This window comes from Heterocephalus glaber, unplaced genomic scaffold (assembly GCF_053883595.1).
Source record: "Heterocephalus glaber isolate CG9 unplaced genomic scaffold, H.glaber_assembly_v1.0 deba00001600, whole genome shotgun sequence".
NCBI classification, from domain to species: Eukaryota; Metazoa; Chordata; class Mammalia; order Rodentia; family Bathyergidae; genus Heterocephalus; species Heterocephalus glaber.
The window spans coordinates 7,292,253-7,318,226 of record NW_028258372.1 but is presented as its reverse complement, the minus strand read 5'-3'; the positions used below and the strand labels follow the sequence as shown (position 1 = coordinate 7,318,226).

At 44.0% G+C, this 25,974-nt stretch overlaps 2 protein-coding genes across 2 annotated transcripts in view; one reads left to right on the top strand and one right to left on the bottom strand.

Annotated features, from left to right (window-relative positions):
* Positions 1-87: 87 nt before the first annotated feature.
* On the bottom strand, positions 88-18,339 carry LOC147823075 (uncharacterized). Its single transcript, XM_087194084.1, has 5 exons — positions 13,196-18,339; positions 9,936-10,095; positions 2,975-3,139; positions 408-476; positions 88-249 (listed from the first exon to the last, which is right to left on the bottom strand). Exons 2-5 carry the CDS (start codon positions 10,020-10,022, stop codon positions 88-90), a joined length of 483 nt encoding a protein of 160 aa, XP_087050210.1. The 5' UTR covers positions 10,023-10,095; positions 13,196-18,339.
* Positions 3,018-25,974, top strand: part of LOC101705302 (kinesin-like protein KIF28) — a 60,740-nt gene continuing 37,783 nt past the window's right edge. The window contains 7 exon segments of the mRNA XM_087194085.1: positions 3,018-3,191; positions 8,479-8,839; positions 10,884-11,108; positions 12,984-13,138; positions 19,795-19,906; positions 22,172-22,239; positions 24,141-24,250. Of these exon segments, the coding sequence (XP_087050211.1) occupies positions 8,669-8,839; positions 10,884-11,108; positions 12,984-13,138; positions 19,795-19,906; positions 22,172-22,239; positions 24,141-24,250 (841 nt within the window). The 5' untranslated portion in view covers positions 3,018-3,191; positions 8,479-8,668.

The window sequence follows — 25,974 nt, the reverse complement described above, 5'->3', positions numbered from 1 at the left end:
ACCATCCAAAGTAAGAACCAAAATTTGCTTAATGGTCAAAGAGCATCTGCCCATTTCAGTGCCCCAACTAGCAAACTCTCCCACTGATTACATCACATAAACCGCAGAGGCCAGTATGGCCTGCATGTGTTCATTGGATGGGAGGGGAGGGGAGCAGTTGGAGGATGCTGAACTTACCTCTTCTTCTTCGTTGGCTGTTTGGGAAGCCACAATAACTGGAGTAGGGGAAGCAGGTTTCCCATCAAGTTCCTGCAACCACAAGTACAGATAGATATGAAGACAAAAGAATTTGTCTGGAAATTTAAATTTTTCCCCCTGAGGCAAGGAAGATCAGGATTGGGAAGTAGGGGACAGTACTTAAAAATCAACAATCTCAGCCAAATTATCACATGTGGCACCCTACTGACCTGCTGAGCTACAGATCTTGAAGGTCGAAAGCCTTTTGCCTCCTCCATAACATTTCTCTCTTCATTTGACTATCAAAGAATAAAAAAATGAAACAAAATACAATGAGGCTGAGGAGGGAGAGAGGAGCACTATGCCGTTCTCAAGTGCTAACAGTTTGCCTAACATAAAAACAGCTTCATCGGGGCCTTGGAACTCCTAGACATAAATGGTTTGTCACATGCCCAGTTCCCACAAATGCCCAGGGCTTCCTTAGTGCTTTTCCATGGAGTGTCTGTCAGAAGACCCCCTCACTTGGCCATGCCTCCATGCCTAAGGTCATACAATCTATAAGGGAATGATTGCCTTGGGACTGGCAGGCATTGTGGAGGCCAGGTGAAGGTAATATTACTCATTTTCTCAGCTTCTTTTCCCACTAATGCCATCCCTCCCATGTCCCCACCAATGCCATTCAGGCAGTCAGACTCAAACGGGGTGGTTGTCTAAGTTTTGGCAATATCTGCCCAGCTTGCTGCCATGAGTGGGAGGGGGTCCCTCTCCTGCAAATCTTGTGACTGCTTTGTATCGTTTTGTTGTTGTTGTTGTTCTTGCTTTTGGTACGAGGGATCAAACTCAGGACCTTGCGCTTGTGAGGCAGGCGGCGGAACCACTGAGCTAAATCCCTGGCCCCTGTATGGTTTTTAATGGTAGGGCAAGAAGGCAAGACTCGCAGCCTCACTCCCCTCTCCCAGGGACTCCAATATCTTGCATCCCATTCTGATTACAAGATGAGAGCTTCTCCCTGTCTCCTCTTAAAGTTCTTTGTCCCCCACCGCACCCCACACAATGTGTGAAGCTAGAGTTTCCAGCCTGGCCTCTTGCTCTTCCACTTTCTGAGCCAGGTACAAGTTAAGAGAGGTTGAGAGATACATAGCTCTTTCAAGTTATAAATCTTGCTTTTTTTTTTCTTTTACAGCCACCTGAGCATCAGGGGCCAATAAAACAGCCCACAGCAACAGCTATCCCACTGTGGTGGCAAGACACTACCTTCCTTTTTTTTTTTTTTTAAATTTTTTGAAACAGGGTCTCACTATATAGTTCAGGTTTGCCTTGACCTCACTCCTGCCTCAACCTCCTGAGTTCTGGGATTACAAGTGTGCACCACATGCCCAGCTTCCACCTTCCTTTTCATAGTATGATAAGTGGCATTCAGTAAACAGCTGTTCCAAAACCCAACAGCACTTTGGGGACCTGTGCATAATCACATGGCAGGCTGCAAGTGTCTCTCATACAGACACCCATCACTCACCCCAACATACACAGAGATAGATGGTCACCCTGGGATCTCCCCCACCAAAGCTTCCTTTCTCTTCCGTCTGTTCTTATTGTCCTGGCTGGCTTATTAGTTCTCCCAGAAGACCCAATCCTGACGCCTGAGAACCGGCCACCAGATGCTATGAGGCCAAAAGATGCAGACATCCAGGGTTGCACAGAGTGAAATTTATTGAGAACTTATGAACAGAAGCATTGTCCTGGGTGGCAGCAAGACCAGTGGAGGCCCACAGTTAAGATCCAAAGAAGAGGGCTTGTAGAGCAGTCAGGACAAAGGCATCCCATCATGCACTGGTAGGTACAAGTTAATATCAAAGATGTCAGAAACATTTCTGGTGCTGACAGCACCAGAGTCTGATCATAAAGCTCCATGTATTATTCTAATGGCTTTGTTTATTTATGGTGTGCTGGGAAACTAGCCAGGGAAAGCTAACCAGGGTTACTTAGAGGTCGCTGTGGTCATTACAACTCAAGATGGTGCCGTCATGTCAAGCTGACTCCTTGCAACGCCCAATTCAGTTTCATTAAACTACATGTCTGCCTTTATGCCAGAACCACACAGCCTTCATTACTGTTGATTTACAGTGAATTGTGAAATCAGGAAGTGCGAATTCTCTTTTCCTTCTTTTCAAGATTGCTGTGGCTATGCTGGGTGCTTTGCAATTGCATGTGAATTTTAGAATCAACCTGTCAACTTCTACAAAATTATCAGTTGGTATTCTGATAGAGATTGTAATGAACGTGTATATCAGTTTGGAGAATAGTGCCATCTTAAACAATGTTAAGACTTCTGACTTATGAAGATCTATGGTCTTTTTCTAGTTTTTAGATTGTCTTTAATTTTGTGGGTTTTTTTAAACTTTTAGTTATTTGGGTTGTTTGTTTGTTTGTTTGAGGTAGGATCTTGCTATCTATTCCAGGCTGGCCTTGAACTTACTATATCATCCAGACTGGCCTTGAACTCATGGCCTCAGCCTCTGAGGTACTGGGATTATAGGCATATGTGGAGAGCGGTGTTAGCCATAGAGGCTCCATGTTAAATCTTACCCTCCATTGTACAGAGCAAGGAGACTATGTTATGAGGAACCGCGTCCTTGCCAAATTAGATGTTTACCTTCAGAAATTGTCCTGGAACATGATGAACATTTTGTAAACCCGAGAAACAAGAAAGCCCATGAGGGTGGGGAATTTCCAAAGAACTAGAGAACAAGGAAGCAGGTGTCTTTGGATAAGGGTCATGATGAATACGCAAACTCACCTGTGATAAAAAGGGGAGGAGAATAAAAAAGCGCGGAGGCAGTCTCTCTGGGAGGCTTCCGACTCTATCTCTGTGTCTTTCTTTTTCTTCATCCTCACTCCCCCACTCAGGTGCTGTTCGACAAGTGACGGCTGGCTCCGTCACGGGTGGCGCCCGAGCAGGGACCTGAATACGGGGGACCATAGTGAAGGACACCGCGGATCGTGAGCTCGGATAAGTAAATTAAGGGCGGTGAATACACTCGGGAGTAACAAGCTGGGTATTGGTAATAGCCGAATGCTTTTTGAACATATGCTTAAAAATATGCTTCACGCTCGTGGAGCAAAGGTAGGGCATCAACAATTATGTAATTTTTTAGAATTTGTAGAGAAAGTTTGTCCTTGGTTCTCTGAAGAAGGCACAGTAGATTTAGAAGTATGGAATAAGGTGGGAAGGCGACTTCAGGACTATTACGATGGTCATGGACCCACTAAAATCCCTATAGATGCTTTTAGTTTATGGGCTTTAATTAGAGATAGTTTGGATCCTCGGCATGAGGGAGAGAGGGTTGAAGGACCCTCCTCAAGTCCTTCCTCGGAGGAGCCTGACAAGGCTGGTGTTCCCGAGGTTGTCCCTCCACCTCCTATAGAAAGTGAAGCTAAGCCAGCTGCTCCGCCAGTGTATGCTGATGCGGAGCCTGCACTAAGGAAGGGTTTTTTTCCGGATGAGGGACCCCTAAACCCGGGAGATGCTGATGATTTGGAAGAAGAGGCTGCTAGGTATAACAATGAGGACTGCCCCCCCTCTCTATCGTAGCCGCGGCCAGGAAAACCGAAAAATCCAGACAGCCGGCGAATGAGGACGTGACCGAAAGGATTACTAGATTGGAAAAGAGATTGGAGTCTCTTTGTCAGCAGTGGCAGACAGGCTTAACGGTGGAAGAGGAAGACCAGAAGACTCAGGGCGAGGGAGGAATAGTTCCTAGTATAATTGCTGGTCTTGATCCCCTGCCGGTTGCAGGTCCAAGATTAATGAAAAAAACTGACCCTCTTATAGCCATGATCAAACATCCCCCAGGACCCAGGCCTTTGTCTGTCAATTCTCGGTCTCTGTCGCCATTACAAGCTACCCTGCAACATGCGGTTGACAGAGGGGAAGATACCCAGGGCTTTCATTTAGCTTGTCCAGTATTTGAGGAAGCTGACGCTCAAGGGAATATGGTCAGAATCCATCGGCCGATATCTTTTAAGCAACTCAAAGAGTTAAAAATGGCATGTGCACAATATGGCCGTACCGCACCTTTTACTCAGGCTATGTTAGAATCGTTGAGCACGGAGGCGCTGCCTCCCAGAGATTGGAAACAGCTTGCTAAGGCATGCCTGTCTGGGGGAGATTACCTCCTTTGGAAAACAGAATTTTCCGAGCAGTGTCAAAGAACAGCTGAATTAAATCGGGCTAATAGAAATGATATTGATTATGACATGCTGGCAGGAGAAGGGCAATATGCAGACCTTGCCAATCAATTATTGTTTCCTGCAGGAGTATATGCACAGGTCAATACTGCTGCCAAGTGGGCATGGCAGAAGCTGCCTTCTACAGGTAGGCAGACAGAAGATTTATCCAAAATTAGGCAGGGACCTGATGAGCCTTTTCAAGACTTTGTAGCCAGGTTAATGCAGACTGCCAGTAGATTGCTGGGAGATTCCGATGCGAGATTGTTACTGGTCAAACAACTGGCTTATGAAAATCCCAATACTGCCTGTCAGGCAGCCCTAAGACCATTTAGAAAGAAAGGCACCATTTCAGACTATATTAGAATGTGTGCTGACATTGGGCCTGCTTATACTCAGGGCCTTGCCATGGCAGCAGCTTTGCAAGGAAAAACAGTTAAAGAAGTGTTGTTCCAACAACAAAAGAGAAATCCCAAAGGCAGGGTTCCAGTTCCGCCAGGGAGTTGTTTTAGATGTGGTCAAATAGGCCATCAGGTGCGGCAATGTCCCAATAAGACTCCTCCAGCCAATTCAAACAATGCAGGGAAAGAAAATGGGCCTAGATTGTGTCCCAGATGGAAAAGAGGCAATCATTGGGCTAATGAGTGTAAATCTAAAAAGGATGCCATGGGAAATATTCTCGCGCAGGGAAACGGGAGGAGGGGCCCTCCCCAGGCCCCACAACAATGTTATGGGGCACTTCAAACATTCATTCCCCAGCAAGGAAATTCGTTCAGGACCTTTTCAGAGCAACCGCAGGCAGCACAGGACTGAACCTCAGTCCCTCCGCCTTCACAGTATTAACCCCAGAAATGGGGATGCAGGCCCTACCTACTGGAGTTTATGGGTCCTTACCATCAGGGATGATGGGGTTGCTTTTAGGTCGAAGTAGTGCTACTATGAATGGTATTTTGGTTGTTCCTGGGGTCATAGATGGGGATTTCACTGGAGAAATTAAAATCATGACTCATTCACCTATTGGGATTTCTGTGATACAAGCGGAACAATGTATAGCACAGCTGCTGTTGCTCCCTCAAATACTAACAAATAAAGCAGCAAAAAGAGAAAAAAGAGATGTTGGATTCGACTCTTTAGATGTTTATTGGGTACGGTCTATAGGAGCCCAACGACCTGTGCTCACCCTGACCATTGATGGGAGAAATTTTCAGGGTCTACTGGACACTGGGGCTGATGTCTCAGTTCTAACTGCAGACCAGTGGCCTACGGCATGGCCTAAACAATCAACAATGACACAATTACAAGGAATAGGTCAAAGCCAAAGCACTGAACAGAGTAGTGATATGTTACTTTGGAAAGATGCCAAGGGTCATCAGGGTAGATTCCAGCTGTATATCGTGCCGGGGCTGCCGCTTAATTTGTGGGGCAGAGATGTTATGAAAGAGATGGGGGTGTATTTATATAGTCCTAGTGAACAGGTCACCCACCGAATGTTTGAACAAGGGCTTTTACCTAATCAGGGCTTGGGAACTAAAGGTCAGGGGATACAGGAGCCTTTAATGCCGATCCAACGACCTCCAAAAACAGGCTTAGGGTGTTTTTAAAGGAGGCCACTAATCAGCCTGTACTCCACGCGGATCCCATTACTTGGAAAAGTGGGGAACCTGTGTGGATCAGTGGCCTCTCACCGAGGAAAAAATTAAAGCTGCTGAGCAGTTAGTACAGGAACAGCTTGATAGCGGACATGTAGCTCCTTCTAATTCTCCTTGGAACTCTCCTATCTTTGTCATTAAGAAAAAATCGGGGAAATGGAGATCATTGCAAGATCTTAGAAAAGTCAATCAGACTATGGAAGTAATGGGAGCCTTGCAACCAGGATTGCCTATGCCATCAGCTTTGCCTAGAAATACTTATAAAATAATTGTAGGTTTAAAGGATTGTTTTTATACTATTCCACTTGCTCCTGAAGATTGTAAGCGATTTGCTTTTAGTGTACCCTCGACAAATTTTAAGGAGCCTATGAAGAGATATCATTGGAAAATATTGCCTCAGCCTATGGCTAATAGTCCTACTTTGTGTCAGAAATTTGTAGCTCAGGCAGTAAATAAAATTAGGCAAATATATCCCCAAATCTATATTGTTCATTATATGGATGATATACTTTTAGCTCATGGACAAGAAGGCCTCTTATTAACAGCCTATGCTCATTTACAACAAGCTTTGAGGGATCAAGGATTAGTGATTGCACCGGAAAAGGTTCAGACTGAACCACCATATTCCTATTTAGGACATAAGTTATATCCCAAATCTATATTACCCCAGAAGGTTCAAATTAGGAAAGACAATTTACACACTTTGAATGATTTTCAGAGATTGTTAGGAGATATTAATTGGCTTAGACCATATTTAAAAATCTCCACTGGAGAATTGAAACCTTTATTCGATATCCTCTGGGGAGATTCTGATCCTACATCTGTTAGAAAATTAACTGAAGAAGGTCAGATGGCCTTGTGTGAGGTAGAACAAGCTATAGAACGACAGCAAGTTCAATATATAGATTATGCTCGAGGATGGGCTGCCTATGTTCTGGCGACAGCACATGCTCCCACTGCCTTTTTATGGCAAAAGGGTCCCTTGCTTTGGTTGCATTTGCCTGTTTCTCCAGCCAGAGTGTTAACTCCCTATTATGAATCTGTGGCGTGCCTAGTTCATATGGCGCGGGAGGAATCTCAAAAATATTTTGGAGCAGAGCCTTCCTTAATTGGAGTCCCATTTACCAAACAACAGTTAGATTGGCTATTCCAAAATGTGGACATGTGGGCCATTGCTTTTGCACATTACTCTGGATGTATAGATAACCATATCCCCAAGGATAAATTATTGCAATTTGTTAATATTCATGCTTTGGTGTTTCCCAAGATTATGAAACAGGAACCCATAAAAAATGCTGAAGTGGTTTTCACTGATGGGTCTTCCAATGGTATTGCAGCATATGTTATTCAGGGAAAGCCACAGATTGTTCATACAGCCCCCGCCTCCGCTCAGATTGTTGAGCTTCGTGCCATCGCTGTGGTATATTTGAACTTCTGGCCCATTATTCTTTTAATTTGTATACAGATAGTCATTATGTTGTTAAAGCTTTACAGGTGCTTGAAGCAGTTGCTTATATTGATGCTGCCAATAATCAAATACAGGAGCTCTTTGCTCAGATACAACGGTGCATACATGCCCGGACCTGTCCCTGTTATGTGGGTCACATTAGGGCTCATTCTGGGCTTCCCGGACCCCTGGCAAAGGGAAATGATCTTGCGGATCAGGCTACATGGCTAGTAGCTTTCAGTCAATTGGAATTAGCTCAGCAGTCTCACGCTCTACATCATCAAAATAGCCACAGCTCAAGGAAGCAATTCCAGATAACTCGAGAAGCCACTCGACAAATAGTTAAGCAATGTTCTGCCTGTCCTATACATCATTCTGTCCCTCATTATGGGGTAAATCCCCGCGGCCTTAAACCCAATCAGTTATGGCAAATGGATGTTACCCATATTGCCAAATATGGAAAACAGAAATATATACATGTAAGTATTGATACCTTTTCGGGATTTATTATGGCCACCGCACAAACTGGAGAAGCTATGAAACATGTGATAGCCCATTGTTTAACATGCTTTGCCACACCTGGGGTCCCTATCATTCTTAAAACTGATAATGGCACGGGATATACTAGTAAAGCTTTGTAAACAGATGGGTATCGCCCATAAGACAGGTATTCCTTATAACCCACAAGGCCAAGGGACTGTGGAAAGAGCCCATGGTGCCCTAAAAAATCAATTGCAAAAAATAAAAAAGGGGGAGTTATACCCTTTATCCCCACAGAATTATTTACATCATGCTCTCTTCATCCTGAACTTTTTGATTGTGGATGCTTATGGATTGACTGCAGCAGAACGGCTGTGGCATCCTAAAACTAAATCATCATATGCTCAAGTGAGGTGGAAAGATCCCCTCACGGGTGTATGGAGTGGCCCCGACCCAGTATTAATATGGGGACGAGGGCATGTTTGTGTTTTCCCGCAGGACGCTGAAGGTGCCAGGTGGCTGCCTGAAAGATTGGTCCCTTTTGCGGGAAATTCTCCTGCCCATTAGGATGATCCCGACAACTGTCCTGCTGATAAATCTAATGATGATGCTTAATGAGAAGGTTTATTGGACTTATGTACCTGATCCACCTGTTGTACATCCAATGAGCTAAAAAATTGGAGAAGTAATGGTATGGGTGAACAATACCAGGCTGTTGGATGAGCCAGCGGCACCTGACAAGAACGAGGTCCAATTGTTCAACTGTACGGGATCAGAAACCGGAACCCCCAAATGTTTCTTCAAAATCAACAGAACTGATCGTATAAGACTGAGCGCTCGAACCCTGGCAGGAAGGCAGGTAGATCAATGCAAAGGCGGGATCACTGGAGTCCATCTACATCTACCTGTGGGTATAGAGACCACTGGTGTAGTGCCTCCAACTTTTAATGCTCCAATGGGACTGTTCCATAGAAGAGATGTGTGGCGGATGCCCCTGTGAGATATAATATTACTGGATTTGATACTTATGTCTTGGACTGGTCTGAAAATTCTTGTCATCCCAAAAGAAATGTCACTGCATATGTCATGCGCTCTTAGGTACTGCTTGTAGGAAATATTAGTGTTCAGAAAGATTATGATTATTATAATGTAATTTACTTCAATTGTCAAATAAGCAATTGTGTCACCCAAACAGAAAATCAGATAGTGGTTTTGTGAATGTGTTCTTAGATTTGGATATTATAGATCTCCAAAATTCAGAACCCCTAAAATTTGATGCAGCCCAGGCTGCGCAGGATTTTATCGAACAAATTAGAAAAGTTCTGCCATCTACATCTGCATTTACGCGGTAACTCATTTCCATAGTAATTATTGGAGGAGAGCTGCCTCTTAGATGCATGATCCTTCCGGCGCTACTACAGATGTTTATGCATTCTTTAATGAGGATGGCTGGAAGTATTCATGGTCTACAATTATATGCTACACCGCCTAAACCCATGGTGTAATCCCCTGCAGAGGCTGGTAGTCAATGACGGGTAAGAGGAATATAGGAAATCACCAACCTAAGACAGAGCAAGAGTACTGTGACGCTCTTGACTCCATGATGGGTAAGGGATTTCTTTATATTCCTCACCTAAGACGGGCACAGCCTATCTGCGTGATCAAGGGCTCTTGATCATAATATATAAAACAGGGGAGATGTGGAGAGCGGTGTTAGCCATAGAGGCTCCATGTTAAATCTTACCGTCCACTGTATAAAGCAAGGAGACTATGTTACGAGGAACCACGTACTTGCCAAATTAGATGTTTACCTTCAGAAATTGTCCTGGAACATGATGAACGTTTTGTAAACCCGATAAACAGGAAAGCCCATGAGGGTGGGGAATTTCCAAAGAACTAGAGAACAAGGAAGCAGGTGTCTTTGGATAAGGGTCATGATGAATACGCAAACTCACCTGTGATAAAAAGGAGAATAAAAAAGTGCGGAGGCAGTCTCTCTGGGGGGCTCCCGACTCTATCTCTGTGTCTTTCTTTTTCTTCATCCTCACTCCCCCATTCAGGTGCTGTTTGACAAGTGACGGCTGGCTCCGTCAAATTAGCAGTTTGCTTGAGTTACTTAAAAAATAATAAAACATGGGCTGGTGATTTAGGTCAGCAGCACTGTGGAGAGCGAAGGGTTGAAACAACCCTGAAAGACTCCTAAGCCCCTTGAGATTCTTGAGTCAGATAAGAACATAATGAGCCAGGATATGAAACTGGTACAAAAACAAGGATGTTGACTTTTAAAGAAAACAACGAATATAGAAAGGATTTGAATGTCTGCTGGACAAGAAAGTAACATTCCCGGAATTGTAAAGATATATTTGACCTTTTCTCTGTAAAAATAATTAGTCACGAGATCATGAGGGGAGGAAGGGAGGGAGGCTGTGGGTAATGAAGGAGGATATATAAAAGGCTCAATAAAGTGGGAAGAAGGCTCTCCCTCTCCTCTCCTTTTCTTTTCTCCCGAATTTGTGTTGTTTTTCTTAATCCTCACCCCTCTCCTCAGGTACTGTTCGTCTAGTGACGGCTGGCTCCGTCACAGCACCGCACCTGCCTTGCAAGCACAAGGTCCTGAGTTAGATCCCCAGTAATTGGAAAAAACAAAACAAAACACATCTGTAAAATTTTTTTAAATTAATTTTTAAAATTAGGCCTCCTGTTTCACTAGTTAAAACTGATTTTCCCTATCTTCTTGTTTTCCCATGTCCCTGTTTCTTAGTTCATTTATGAGGTTGTCCGGTATCTACAGAAATTTAATTTTTATTCATTCATCCAGTAAATATTGAACACTTACTATATTGTAGGGAGGGATAGAGCAGTAAAGTTTTCTTGAAATTTACATTGTTTCTTCTTTTCTACAGATAAGAGATTTGCTCTCTAGAACCAAAAGGCCCGGGGGACTAAAAGTCAGGGAAGGTCACCACCTGGGCTTTTATGTGGAAGGTCTGAAGTCTGTGCCTTGTGAGAACTATGCTCAAATTGAAAAGCTGATGGAACAAGGAACAAGAATCAGGACCACAACTTCAACCAACATGAATGCCAGCAGCAGCCGGTCCCACATGGTCACCACCATTCAGTTCAAGCAGGTGAGCCCAGTGCATGCCCTAGTCCTGGCTCCTCACAGGAGCCACCTTTGCCAGGGTTCCCGGTGGCATCTGTGATGGATGCTATGGAATCCTTCCAGATGTGACCTTGGGTTAAGGTGGCCACTTCTACACCATAAGGTCAGAAACAAGAAAAAGTGAGGTACTTGCTTTTTTCCTGCCCTTCCCCAACATCCAAGCCCTGTCCTGGCCTAAGTTAACCCATTACTAATAGTGGGGTGGTCATGCAATGACTAGACCCCAAAAGTGCCATAGTTGGCTGTTTCCCCTCAAGTAAATTGCTTGCTCTGAGGAAAGAATTTTGATCCCACATTGACCCAGGAGTAAACTGTGAAGATTTTAGAGTGACTCCCTGGTTTATCTTGGAGAATTATGTTAGGGACAGGTCCATGCATCACCAATATGAGGCCAAGCTTTCAGTTCCATGAGCCCTGGGCCCCTCAAGATACTGAAGGACCTTTTTGACTTCTGGAAGAACCAAGATTAATTCTTTAGAACCAAGTAATGCACTAAGTAAAGTCTTTGATAAACTAGAGTGAACTTTTCTCCTCCATATTCCTTGGTGGGTGTCAGGAATGATCTATACAATATCCTCTGTTTGAACTAGAAAGGGTTATTCACATATTCTGGGTGAATGCTGCAGTTAGCAATGATTGTACCACCTCTGTCCTCCAAATCACAGTGCCCGGAATAAATAAAATGGTAACAGTGAAAATTATCTTGCACTCACCAGGAGTAATAGTCAAACACTGGACTGAGTCTGACTCTTTCATTTACCAGTTCTAAGATTTTTGAGAAATAACTTAATCTCTCCGATTTCAGTTTCCTGTTCTGTAAAATGGGATGGGTAGTTCTGCCCCAAGGAAAGTTGGAAGGTTTGAGATATGGCATTTTAAAGAACTTTATAAACTTTTAAGTGCTATTCACTTGCCCTTACAACGTTAGTAAAACTCACAAACTTTACATATGAGGAAACTATATATGAAGACCAGGCTTATTAGCATATACCTCTAACCCCAGCTACTCAGGAGGTTGAGGCAGTAGGATAGCAATTTGGAGGCCACCCTAGGCAAACAAGTAAGACCCTGCTTTAAATTTTTTTTAGGAGGGGCTTTTTTTTTTTTTTCTTAAAGGGCCAGAAATGTTGCTCAGCTCTAGAGCACTTGCCTAGCTTGTGCAAGACCCTGGGTTCAACCCTCATACCAAAAAACAAACTAACAAAAAACTCCTGAACATATGATTTGCTATGCTACTTTTTAACTTCTTATTTTAGGGGCAAGGAAAGAAATCAGCTGAATATTTAGCACCATGCTGCCATACTCTTTAGTGGGGTCGGCATAACACCTCATACCATGTGCAGGGCATGTTAGATCCATTGCATCTATTATCTTGAACCCTGCCGCCAACATCTCAGTAATGTGGTGCTGGTATCATTCTACAACTGAAAGCTGACACACAGAAAAGTTCGTGTAGCCTGCAAGAGAACCCATAGAATTCTAAAATTTATGTTCATTTTACTACAGGACTATGCAATCCTGAATGATTACTTATTTTGCAGATTTCATATGGAGGTTTATATTTTTAAAGTTTATTGGTGATAGATATACTAGATTTATCAATGGTATCCAATGTTGTTTTCAAAAGAGCTTTGCAGACATGGGAAGGGGAAAGTGAGGCTGTTGGGCCTGGTACTACAGTACTGGAAAATGTCATTGTAAAGAGGATTTTAAATGGAAAACTTCTTTTTTTTTTTTTAGTCTAAATTACAGTTAGAAGAACTGCTTAAGTATGTGGACTAGGTTGACTTCCCATGCAGCATGCAGCACTCTAACAGACTGCTTGGGTGCATTTCTACAGGTTTTTCTAGACAGAGCCCTTACCAAACAATCCATCATCAATTTGGTGGATTTAGCAGGAAGTGAAAGACAGAAATCTTCAGGATCTGAAGGAGACAGACTGAAGGAAGGATCACGAGTTAACTTGAGTTTAACCAATTTAGGAAATGTTATCAGGTATGTAATCAGTGGACAGGCATCAATTACTTCTTGGTTGTGCACAGTGGTGCCCACCTGTAATCCCAGCTCAGGAAATCGAGGCAGGAAGATATCAAGTTCAAGGCCAGCCTGGGCAACCTAGTAAGACCCTGCTCAAAACAAAAAACAGAAAGGGTTAGGGATTGTGTTCATTACTTTCATGTTGTTGAGATAAAACACCCAACACCCCCAATTTAAAGGAGGAAAGGTATATTTTGGCTCATGTTTCAGCCCATATGTCACAGGCTTAAACAAGAAACAGTGTGATGGAAGGGCCTTGGCAGAGGAAAGCTGTTTACCTTATGGTGACCAAGAAGCTGAAAGAGAAGGGAGAAGCTAGGGAAGCAGATATACCTTTCCATGCCATGTCCCCAATCACTTGCCTCTTCTGACCAGTCCCACCTCCAGATTCCTAATAGCAAGTCAGCTGTAGGGTCTTCATAACCTATTCACTTTCCACAAGCCCCACCTCTGAGTCCATGAGGCTTTAGAATAACATTGCAGATCCAAACCACAATATACCATCCCTGGCTCCCAAAAATTTCAAGCACATCTCTTTATGCAAAATGCATTTAGTCCATCTCTAAGTGTCACCAAAGTTTTAACTGTTCCAGCATTGTTGAAAAGCCCAAGTCCAAAGTATCCTCTGAGACTCAAGGCAAACTCTTATCTGTGAACCCCTGTAAAAATCAAAGAAAGTTGAACACTGCCAACATACAAGAGCACAGGATAAACATTCTTATTCAAAACAGGAGGAATAGGGGGATAGAAAGGAATGGGACCAAAACAAGACCAAAACCCAGCAGGACAAACAGTAAATCCTATAATTCCATGTCCAGCACCAGGGGCAAAGATGTAAACTCCAAATGGCTTGGGTGGCCCTGACCCTACAGCATTGCTAGTTACAGCCCTCATGGCTTCTATCTTGAGGTGGCTTCACCCACTGCCTGTGGATTCCTCAGATGTTCCACATTCCTGGCTTCTCCAACTTCCTAAGGTCTCCACTGAACTCTTGGCTTTACTCTCTCAGGTTTACATGGTGCTCTCTCAGGAGTTCACTGCCTGGCCTCCCATGCCTTCTCATGAAATCTGGGTGGAAGCCTCCCACAACTCTTGCATTCTGCATGCCTGTAAAATCAGCACCTGTGGACAACACTAAATTCTGCCAGCAGCTTGAGCATTGGCCAGGCCCCCAGGGTCATGGCTGCAGAGGCTTCTGCATGCCTAGATGGCTGAGCATTGTGACCTGAATCCCAGGGAGCTAGTTTGAAGAGGTGCCATGGGGCTCTCATCTCAAAACAGTCTTTCATTTTTGCAACTTTAAACCTGTGCAGGATGGGATCTTATTGGTTCCCAGATGCCCTCAAGGCAACTTTCTTATTATCCTGATCCACAGTATTTGCCTTCTTTTTAATGCTAATATTTTTAGCAACCAAGCTCTCCTCTGCTCCAACTTTACAGGTGCTTACTTTCTGGGAAAACTGAAAGCTTTTTAAATGAGATTTTTGTTCTTGTTTCTCAGACTAAATATTGCTAAAAGATGCCAGCAATATCCATATGATAGCCTCAACATTGGACTGCCTTGAAATTTCCTCTGCCAGATTCATTACGTTGCTGCCTTTAATCTCAGTCTCTCACAGTCTCAGTACATGACATAATGAAGTCAAATTTTCTGCCAGAGCATAATAAATGATCTGGAATTCAATTGCCAATGAAGTCTCTGCTCCCAACTGAAACCTCATGAGCCTAATCTTTACTCTCTGCATTTTTGTCAGCATTCTGGTCTTCTGAGCTCTGATTAAAATCTCCCATCAAGCTCAGCTTACACCATTCTAAGGCTGCTTCTCCAGCCAGCATCTCCAAACCCTTCCAAATGCCTCCCATACACCAGTTCCAAAGGCTTCTAAACCACATGGTCAGATACTCTTTGCAATGACCCCACTCTTCAGATGCCAAAATCTGTCCCAGTCACTTTCATCACTGGGACACAATACCTGACACAATACCCACAGCTTAAAGGAAGAGAGGTTTATTTTGGCTCATGTTTTAGAAGTGTCAGTTCTTGCATGGTGGAGGGCATGGTGGGGGGGATCTGGGAAGAGGAAAGCTGTTCAGATTATGGTGATCAGGAAGCAGAGAGTGGAGGGAGGAATGAAGAGGGAGATTCACTCCACCAGGCCACAGCCCACCTCTTCCAACAAGGCTCCATCTCCTAACACCACATTTAGCAATAGCGCCCCATGAGTCAATCATCATTTAAAAGCCCCACCTATGAGCACATGGGGCTTTAGGAGGAATCTAGATATAATCTAGATATAAAACATAATAGGGATGTAGCTCAGTGATAGAGCACCCCTTGGATTTGATCTTCAGTATTGCAAAAAAGAAAGGAGATCTCACAAATACAAAAGGGGTGTGGCTCAGTGGTAGAGCATGTGCTTACCATGTGTGAAGCCCTGGCTTTTTAAAATAAGGAAAATTAAAAATTACATTAATTATAACCCTTGGTTCATGTCATCAGTTCATGCCTGACACTCCTATATATTTTATTTTAAACTAATTAATATTTAACAAAATAACCCTAAGAAAATCATCTCCCAACTCAAGAGCTATCTGGTTCAAGTTTCCTCTCCTTCCATACCCTTGGAGGTACCCACCATCTTGAACTTTAAGTTTCTCTCCCCTTGTCCTTTCTCCTTTCTTTTATCAATTTTGACTATTACTGCTTAGTGGTACTCTTTGAAAAAAAAATTTTTTGTGTGTGGTGCTGGAGGTGGAACCCCTACATACAAGGCATAATTTCTCTACCACTGAGCTACAGCCTCAGCCCAAGGTTTTCATTTTTTAGCTTTATAAAAAAGGTAAGCTATATTGTCTTCTGGGACTTAGATTTTTTTAAGACTTATTAGGGTATAAGTTTCAGTAAAGAATACAAATCTTAAATATTCATTTCAATTTTATATATATATATATATTCTCATCACTATCTCTATCACCTCTACCTCTATCTCTTTCTCTTCTCCCCCAGGTCAAAACACAAAACGTTTCCAAAACCCAAATTTCCCTTACACCCCCTTCCAGTTGGTACTCCTACCAAAAGAAATTGACCTTTGTTATCACCTTAGTTTTGCCGAATCATCTTGCTTGTTATGTAAATGAGATCATTTATTTGAGGTCCCTGGCATGTGTGTCTGACTTCTTTCACTAAAGACTGTGTCTGTGAGGTTGTTCAGTTGCTGCACGCAGCGATACTCATTCATTTTCATTGCTATTCTGTCTCCATGGTGTGAATGTATCACAATGTATGTATTTATTCTACTGAGGGGCATGTAGTTGTTCCCAGGTTTGAGCTATTAGGATAAAAGCTGCCATGAACTTTTTTTTTTAGTTTTTAGACAATTTAAGGTTTTTTAAAGTTTTATTTTTTATTTGTACTGTTCGTGGCACATAGTTTTTAATTCCATGTACATAGCACATCTCAATTCCTTTCTAGTCCCCTTCTCCTTGCCTTCCTCACTCCCCCCTCTGTCACTTGGTCCCTTTCCCATTTGCAAAGGATCTATCTCACTATGCCCTATTATCTGTCTTTTGTTTTAGTCTTTATTTGTATCCTGAGTTTCTCACATAGGAGAAACCATGTGGTATTTAAGCTTGTGTATCTGGTTTATCTCACTTAACATTATGGTCTCAAGGTGCATCCATTTTTCTATTAATGGACATGTAGTTGGTTTCCAGGTTTGAACTAATAGGATAATGCTGCTATTAACATTTGTTTTTAGTTTTTAGATAATTTGGTGTTTTTTTAAATTTTAATTTTTGTTTTATTACTCTTTTCTTAGGCATATGTATTATAAATATCTTCTCCCAGTGATAATTTTTTAATTTTCCTAAGATGTGTATTGATGCGCAGAAGTTATGGCTATGGTTTATGTTGTACTTTTTAAAAATTTTTTTGGTACTGGGGATCGAACTTGGGTCCTCGCGCTTGAGCAGCAAGTGGCGAAACCACTGAGCTAAATCCCCAGCTGTTGTACATTTTTAATATCTTGTTTAAAAGCGTTATGGTAAAAAAAAAAAAAAAAAACAAAAAACTACCTATATTACATCTAAGTTCCTATCCAACTGGACTTGATTTCTGGGCATGGTGTAAGGTAGGTATCATTTTTGTTATTTCTTTCTTACATATTGCCAATTTTTCCAAGTCAACTTGAATAGCCTCTCCTTCCCCAGTGGTCTTCAGAACACTTCAGTCATATATCAAAATTCAGTATATGCTTAACTCTTTCTTGACTCTAAAAATATCTTCTTTTTGTCAAAGCCTAAATATAATTGTAACATCAGCTGGGTGGTCTGTGAGGGGCCAGGAGTCTTCAAGACACACACACACACACACGCACACTGACACACCACACACACACACACCAGCATGCACCTCCGGGTTCCTCACCTTCACTCCCATGAAGAATGGAGAAGTGAGGCGAGACTGGGTCAGAGCCGAAGGCCCCAGCAGAGAATGAGGAACTCAGGTTCAAGGAAGAAAGAGGAAGTCAGAAGTGAATGTAATGGGAGGCAAAAGTTTATTTATAAGGTTGCACGAATGCAAGGAACAGCTGCCAAGCAACAGGGCCACGCTGTAAGGCAGGGGGAATTGGACTAAATTTCCCAGGGAGGGACCTGGAATCTGCTCATACTTATATAGGGGTAAACTGGTTCCTAAAAATAACTGTTTCACTGATTGGAATAATCTAAAGCTTTGTTTCTGGGTTGGAGAAAGGTCAGGGGAGCTAAAGGGGCACATAGAGAGTACATGTGATAATTCCACAAATGCTAGCTTCTTCAAGTACATGGCGTGCGATAAGCTTGTGGCAAACACACAACCCCCAGGTCACGTCCTGTATCATCCTACTACGGCTCCCTCGAACTGTCCCTACTTAATGTGGACTTCATCCTTCTCCCCGTAATAGAAGGATCTCTAGCCTACCTATGTAATTGTCATGATTTCCTTTCTACTCTTCTTTAATCTCAAAAGGCATTATTAGTATTTCACACAGTGGTAATACAAATTTACTCCCCCTACTTTCTCAATCATCTTTCTTGTATTTTAGAGCTGCTAGGATTAGTTTCCTTCTGGCGGAAGTAAATTCTTTAGAATTTCCCTTAGTGATGATCTATTGGCAGCATCCCCCCCCCCCACCTCCCGCTTCCTTTCTTTCTCTCTCTTTCTCTTCCTTCTTCCTTCCTTTCTTTTTCTTTTTCTCTTTTTCTTTTTCTTTCTTTTTCTTTTTCTTTCTTTCCAGTGCTGGAGTTAGAACCAAGGGCCTAACGTATGCTAGACAAATAGGCAAGTGCTATACCACTGAGCTACATTTCTAGCCTTCATCTCTTTCTTGAAAGATGTTTTCACTGTGTGTAGAATTTTAGATGGAGGCCAGGTGTGGTGGCACATACTTCTAATCCTAGCTTCTAGAAAGCTAAGGCAAGAGAGCCCCATGTTCAAGGCCAGCTTGAAAAGTACCCCAGACCTGACCGGGCATGTAGCTCAGCGGTTCAATCCTCAGTAATCAATCAATCAATCAATCAATATTTAAAAATCCTAGTGGGCAGAATTTTCTTTCAGCTCATTAAGGATACCATCCATTGATTATTTAATTGCTGTTCCCTTAAAACTAATCTGTCTTTTTTATCAGCTGCTTTGAAGCTCTTTATTTTGGGTGTTCTCTGATTTGGCTGAGTTGTATTTGAGTATAAATTTCTATTTGCCATCATTGAGCTTCCTGGGACTTCATAGCTCTGTGGATTAGTGATTTTCATCCTTTCTGGAAAATTCTCCACATCATCTCTCACATATTGCCTCTACCCATTTTCTTTCTTCTTTTCCCTTTTGGAAGTTCCCATAGACTATTGGGGCCTGCTCACTCCCTCCCCCATGTTCTTACACTTTCTGGGTTGTTTCCCATCGCTGTGGCCCTGGGCTGCAGTCTGGATAATTTCTTCTGAACTAATTCACTAATTCCAACTACCGCAGTGTCTAACCTACTGTTAATCTTATCCATGGTGTTTTCATTTTTGTTCTTCTTTTCCAAAAGATTAGTTTATTTGTTTTCCAATAAATTGTCTTAATTTTATGGATTTCTTTTTCCCTTCCTGTGATTATAACTTACAAATGAGATTTCCTCCTCCTTTTTCTTTATTCCCTTCAATGCCAGCAATGCCTTTTGTTTTGCTTTGCTTTGCTTTGTTTTGTTTGAGGTGGGGTCTTGCTATGTTGCCCAGGCTGACCCCAAACTCCTGGGCTCAAGTGATCCTCCTGCCTCACCCTATTAAGGAAGTACGAATGAAGACAAGGAAAGGACTTCCTGCCACTCCTGGATCCTGTCTTCACACCACCAGTCCTGTGCAGATTTACCATCACAGCCCCCTCAGGGTTCCATGTGGTAGTCTCTAGGTCCCGGCTTCCCTCTCTGATCCGAAGATCCGGATTTCTCCAGCCCTCCCTGCTCGCGTGCTTTGACGTCTCCGCAAGGAAGTGTCTCTGCCCTTCCTTGTTATCAGGTTTAGGGCTGTCAAGTGGGACAGGGAGCAGGTTTCTTCCTGGTGCCCTCTTCTAAGCTACTGTTTGTTTCCCTTTCATCCAGTGCTCTGGCTGATGCCGCGCTGGGGAAGAAAGTCCTGCACATTCCCTACCGAGACTCGGTCCTAACCAAACTGCTCCAGTCGGCTCTGGGCGGGAACAGCAGAACTACTTTGGTAAAATCACTTTCTTACCGCGTTTTAGACTGATTCAGTTATTATGGCTATTGACATTGTCATTGGGGTTAAAATTTTTCTCAGTGTGCCCTTAGTAGAGCTCTTTGCTATGAGAGCTGCGTACGTGCGTCCTTACCGGTTACCACATGAGCCCTGGGGCCTTTTCTACTACAGTGGTGAAATAAAGCTTTTCTATTACTAACTCTAATTTTTAAATTAGTCTCTTCTGTAATTTTCAGGAACATATATTACATTTTGTTTTGTTTTTCCAGTCCTGGGGATGGAACCCAGGGCATGGTAAGGGCTACATCCCAGCCTGGAACATATTACTTTTACAATCAGAAAAAAACCTAACAATTTAGAACATAGCACCGGCAAAGTCCTGCTATTTTCAATGGGCAGGCACTCCAGTGTGAGGCTGGAGATCAGTTCTTATAAGGCAGGCAAGCCATCGGCAGAGCCACCGATTCTGTCCTCGCGGCAAAGATTCGGGGTGTGGAGTGTGGAGTGCCTGCCAGGTGGGCGCAACCTGCGTGGACCGAGTTAAAATCAGGGCTGTCTGCTCACCAGCTGCAGAGGACAAACTCAGGCAAACGCTACCTCCCGCGGGGTCCTGTTAAAGAGAAAAGCGGCCCCTGCTGTCACTTGGGAGGCCTCTGCTACCCCCCCCCCCAACCAAATTCACAGTAAAGCACACTCTTATTTTATCTCTTAATCTTGCCTCTTTCTTTTTTCTTTTTGGTACCGGGGATCAAACTCGAGACCTTGCACTTCTGAGACAGGCGCCAGAATCACTGGGCTAAATCCCCAGCCCCAATCTTGCCTATTTTAAATACTTTGTTTGAAAGTTATTTGGTTGTCAGTTAACTATGGGCCTCCATGGGCCTCCCCCCAAGAACCTGTAATAAAATTGTGCACATATGGGCTAGGGTGTAGCTCGGTGGTAGAGCAGTTGCCTAGCATGTGTGGGGGCCCTGGGATCAGCGACAGCAGCAGCAGCAGCACAGTGCCCATAACACAGCCTCTGAGTGTTAGACTGAAGTCCAACAGGTCTAAGCAGGTGTATACAAAGTCACCTGAGACTGTGAGGCCAACAGGACAATGTCTAGGTATGCACATTGGCAAGATTACGCCTGCTAAGCCTAGACAGGACTGACTGAAAGCATTAATGTTTTTAATTATTGTTATTTTGTTTGGGCTTTTTAGTGCTGGGGATTGAAGCAAGGGCCTTGTATATACTAAGCATGTGCTGTACCACTGAGCTACATCCCAGCTGCCCTTACAGTGATTTAACAAAGAATGTTGGGGGAGGGGGTGAGAGGTGGTACTGGGGATCAAACTCAGGACCTTGTGCTTTCAAAGCAGGCAGCAGAGCCCCTGAGCTAAGTCCCTGCCCCTTAGCACAGATCTTAAAGCCCCATTTCCTAATAATGATGACCCCCTGAAAATACTGCTGTGATAAATGAGATGATGCAAATGAACACACTTTGAAACTATAAAGTAGCTGGGTATGGTGGCGCATGCCTGTAATCCCAGCTCCTCAGGAAGCTGAGCAGAAGGATCACAAATTGGAGGCCAGCCTAGGCAATTTAGCAAGATTCTGTCTCAGGATAAAAATTTTAAAGGGCTGGGGATGTAGCTCAAGGCTTCCTGGATTCAATCCCCATACAGAAAGCAGTGGGTAGCGGGGGTATAGACTTCTTTGCCAGGCTTTTAATGCTCTGGACCCTGAGTCTCCAGGTCCACAGCCATGTGCTACCATGACCACAGCTACGACGTTGCCCCCGGTCAACAATAGCGAGCCTGCCCACCCCCAAGATGTCAAAAAGGTTCTGATTTGAAGTTTGTTTTCTAAATTCTAGAAGCATGACTCCCAAAATCAATGCCTAGACTTGAAGCCATAGAAATGGCTGTCAAGGAATGAGCAATTCTCATTGATCTGTCCAGTGCTAACATTAAACAATCATTTGAATCCCTGAGAAAATCGCTGGGGACTCAACACTGAGAACAGTGTGGCTCTAAGGTCAGCGGTATGGGGAGTAGAGTCAGTCCATTGTGGGTTCGAACCCCAGTTCTGCCAGTCATTATCTGGGTGATTTGGAGGGTATTATTTTTCTCTAAGCCTATCTTTCTGAGTTGTAAGGTTTGAACAATCCTGTAAGTTATAAGATGCAAAACTGTTCTATGACTGTAAGCTGTTTTTACAACATCAATAGTAATAAACCCCTATGTAAATAACAAAACCTGCAAGGGATGTTTTTATAGATTGCAACCTTAAGTCCAGCTGACATCTGCTATGAGGAAACTTTATCAACATTAAGATACGCAGAAAGGTACGTTTATGAATATTTCTTTACTACAGTGGTTTTGAGTTCTAAATCAGGCAACCTTTTCCAGGGCTGTGGGGTGAGGGTCCAGAAGAAGGTGAAAAAAATGATTTGTAACAGAGAAATGAAAAGACATAAAACAAATAAGAAAAGAAGTGATTCTGTCCCTCAAGTCCTAGATAGGAGAGGAGTCATGGGCTCAGATGGGAGAGACACAGATGCCAGTCCTGATGTAATTCATTATATGTCTCCCTGTAGTTTCCTACCAAATACCATGGCTGTTCACATATTCCTCCTACACAGGGAGAGTTTAGAGCCAAGCAAGGAGTGTTTGTGCTAATAATAAATGAAGATGAGCTATGGAAGAGATGAGCTTCCAGTGACTCCCTGTGAATGTGTCAGGTCTGTACACTCTTTGGAGAAGGCCAGAAGGTCATAGGTGTCCCTTGACTAGGGGAGGCCATCTGTCATGGCCTTGTTCCTTTCCGTCTGCCTGGCCTGGGAAGCGCCCCACACACAGTTGGCTCTGGCGGGTGGCAGCACTGTAAGAAAGGCGAGTGTGACTCTGGGTGGAAACGTGTCCCCGCCAGGTCACTACTCCTTCCCACACCAAAGCAGAGACTGAGGAGGATCCACCGCTGCAGCTCCGAGTCCAGGCAGAGAGGAGCTGGGCATTCTCGGCCTGCATTCCAGGAGCTTGGAGTCACGTGGGAAATGAAGCTTATTGACCAGCCCTAGGTGTCACTTGTCAGGTCTAAGGGCTTGTGAGTCAGACAGAAAAGATGCTGAGCCTGTAACCCTCTTTTCCCTCACACCCGGAGGGGCTGAACCACTCACTCCTGGCAAAGTTCTGCCTGGCATGTGAGGGATGCTCAGAAACTAGAGTTAGGATTATGCCACCAAGTGATTACCCTTCCTTCTAGTCTTCCCTTCGCTGCCTTCTCAGTTTGTCGCTTGTGTCTGTGTGACGCTTGCATTCTCCCCTCATAGCACACAGCCTCAGTGTTTCAATCATTTGGTACTTTCTTCCAGCAATGAAAACTTGGGTCTTCAGGTTGAATTTCTGCTTCCTCAGTGTCTAGAATGTTCGTTTTCTCCTTGCCTATCAGATGCACGTGTGTTGCTAGCAGTTTTTGCATGCAAGGCAGTGCTGCAGAGGAGAGCAGCAGGTTTGCTGAGGACTGTGTGGCTCAGGGCCGGCCTTGCCAGTGACCGTGTTTCAGTCACTCCTGTGTAGAATGAAAGGAGCCAGGTTGCCAGACTTAGCAAATAAAAATATAAGACACCGGCTAGGGTTGTGGTTCAGGGACAGAGCACATGCTTTGCACGCACACTGTCCTGGGTTTGATCCCCAACACACAAATGCATGTACTTGCATGCATACACACACACTACAAGATGCTCAGTTAATTCGAATTTCCAATAAAGAACCAGTCATGTTTTAGTAAAGTATGCCCCGTGCAATATTTGAAGCCTTCCATGTGTTCTCTGGTGACACTGGGGAGGAATGAACCCGAAGACTCCCAAGTCCCTCCTGGCCCAGGGTACACAGCAGAACAAGGGCTCAGGGCTCTAGGGTTTCAGTTATTGCCGCAGCAACAAAGGCGATTGCACAGACTCTCCAATAACAAAGTGTGGTCAGGCCCTGGGGCACTTGGGCCCCCGCACACTCCAGCTGAGCCACACAGGTTTGTTTGAACCATGACAGTTACTGAAGTCACTTTTGGTCTTAATGGTTTAGTGATCTGGACCCGGAAGGGTGGAATCTCTGGTGACCAAGGGGGGACAGGCTCCCACTCTGATGGCCTCTGAGCACGCTTGCTGCTGCCCTGGGTCTGGTGATTCAGTTCCAGCCACCAAGGGACTGAGAGAGTGTTGTCTTTGCTGTTTGTCTTTGCACATGAAAGGGCTAAAAAGGTCTGGAACAAAGCTGTGGTCAACACCTGCTCACTGGCAAGAGGGTCAAGGGCAGAGAACAACAAACTACTGCTCGGATGTGGAAACTCTGGAATGGCAGGTAAACTGAGTCAGGAAGCAATGCTCAGTCTGTGGCTGGAGCAAGAAGGAGGGGTCTGAGCTGGCTAAGGCCTGGGAACTGGGATTCGAGGCCAGGCCCTGGCCCTGGAGCTGGGGAAGGACACAGGGTAGAACTGGAGGGGGAGCAGGTGGGAGGGGGCCCCTCTGGGGCTTTGTTCAAGATATTTTGGCTTCCCCTTAAAATAAAAAAACTTTAAGGACAATGAAGACTCACATACAATTATAAGAAATAATAGCCCTGCCTTTTAAAATAGTCATTTTAGTCTCTTTCTTTGTCATTTTATTTGAGGCCATCATTTCCACCAGGACTACCATGTTCCTTACCGTCTTTGGATGGGAGCGTATGACATTCAGGGCTTCATGCAGTTAAATGAGGTGGAAGCCCAGGACATGTCAGCAGCCCTCACCTCTACTAATTTAGTGCTCAGCCGAGTGACTGGGCCCTCCCAGACCAACTCACTCAGGACCTCAGGCTAGCACGGTGGAATCAGGCTGTGTGGGTCCAGAGAGCATGGGTCCTTGCTTCAGTAGTAACAGAAATTAAAACCAAAGCAACAGGAGGTATTTACAGGCAAAAGTTTTAATTGGAAAGAAAGAGAAAATATGCAAGGGACTGCAGTTTGGGAGCTGAAAGGGCCCCAGCTCTGAAGGAAGAAGCACAAGATGTTCTGGGGGGCTGAGGGGAGCCATGAGCTGCTTGATTGTTATCTCAGATCTGGTTTTGCAGCTCTGGAGATTCCTTATGACTGAGGGTCAATTCCATTCCCAAGAGACAATTGCTTTTTCTTGGGGGAGGGAGGCAGCCACAGTTTGCAGGGGCTCTGGTGAGTGCAGGGCTACTGCAGACTTTGGAACTGGCCAGAGACTTCTAGGTTCCCATTCCAGGGATTCTGGGGCAAAGGGTGACAGCAGATGTCCCTGCTAATCTCTTATCTTCATGTCCACAGATTGAAGGGGGATAAGGTAAGTTAGGTAAGGCAGGGCTAATCACCCTTACATTACCAGATTTTAGATGGGTGTTCCATAAGTGACTCACATGCCTACCTGCTGAGCTGAGCAGGGATCTGAGCCGAAGTTTTATGGTGATGGAAGAGACAGGTACAGAATGAAGGCAGAGATGCCAAGCTTTGTCCTATTTTTAGTTACCAGTTGGGCATCTGTGAGGTCAGTGGGTTTTTTTTTTGCAAAAGGCAGATTTAAATCCCCAACTGCCTTGAAAGGAAATACAAACCATGCTGTTAATGAGTAACAGGTTCGTTTGTCCTCTGTTCTACTTCAGTGATCACCAATGGTTTTATTTTCTGCTCTAGTTTATTCTTGGAGACACTGTGTTGGGGGCATCCTGGCTGTAATGATCCAGCTGGCTGTTGAGGGCTGGTAAAATGGGGAGGGAGAGGGAGTAGAGTACAGACCATACTTTTAATGAGCGATGGGCCTTGAGTTAAGGTCCCTGAGTGCATGTCTCTAACTCTGTCTCAAATCTTTGTTAAAGTGTGCAGGTGAATCTAATGCACAGTCATCAAGAATCACTGCTTTAAGTTAAGGCCTCAGTTTTCAGTTTGGCACCATGAAGATATACAAGATATACAAGGGGCATATGCAAGACAGAAGAGGGTAGTCACAATGTAGAGTGAATCTTTACATTTCAAAAATGATTACAGTAAATACACATTGCCAGTAATCCCCCTCAAAATATCCCCTCAC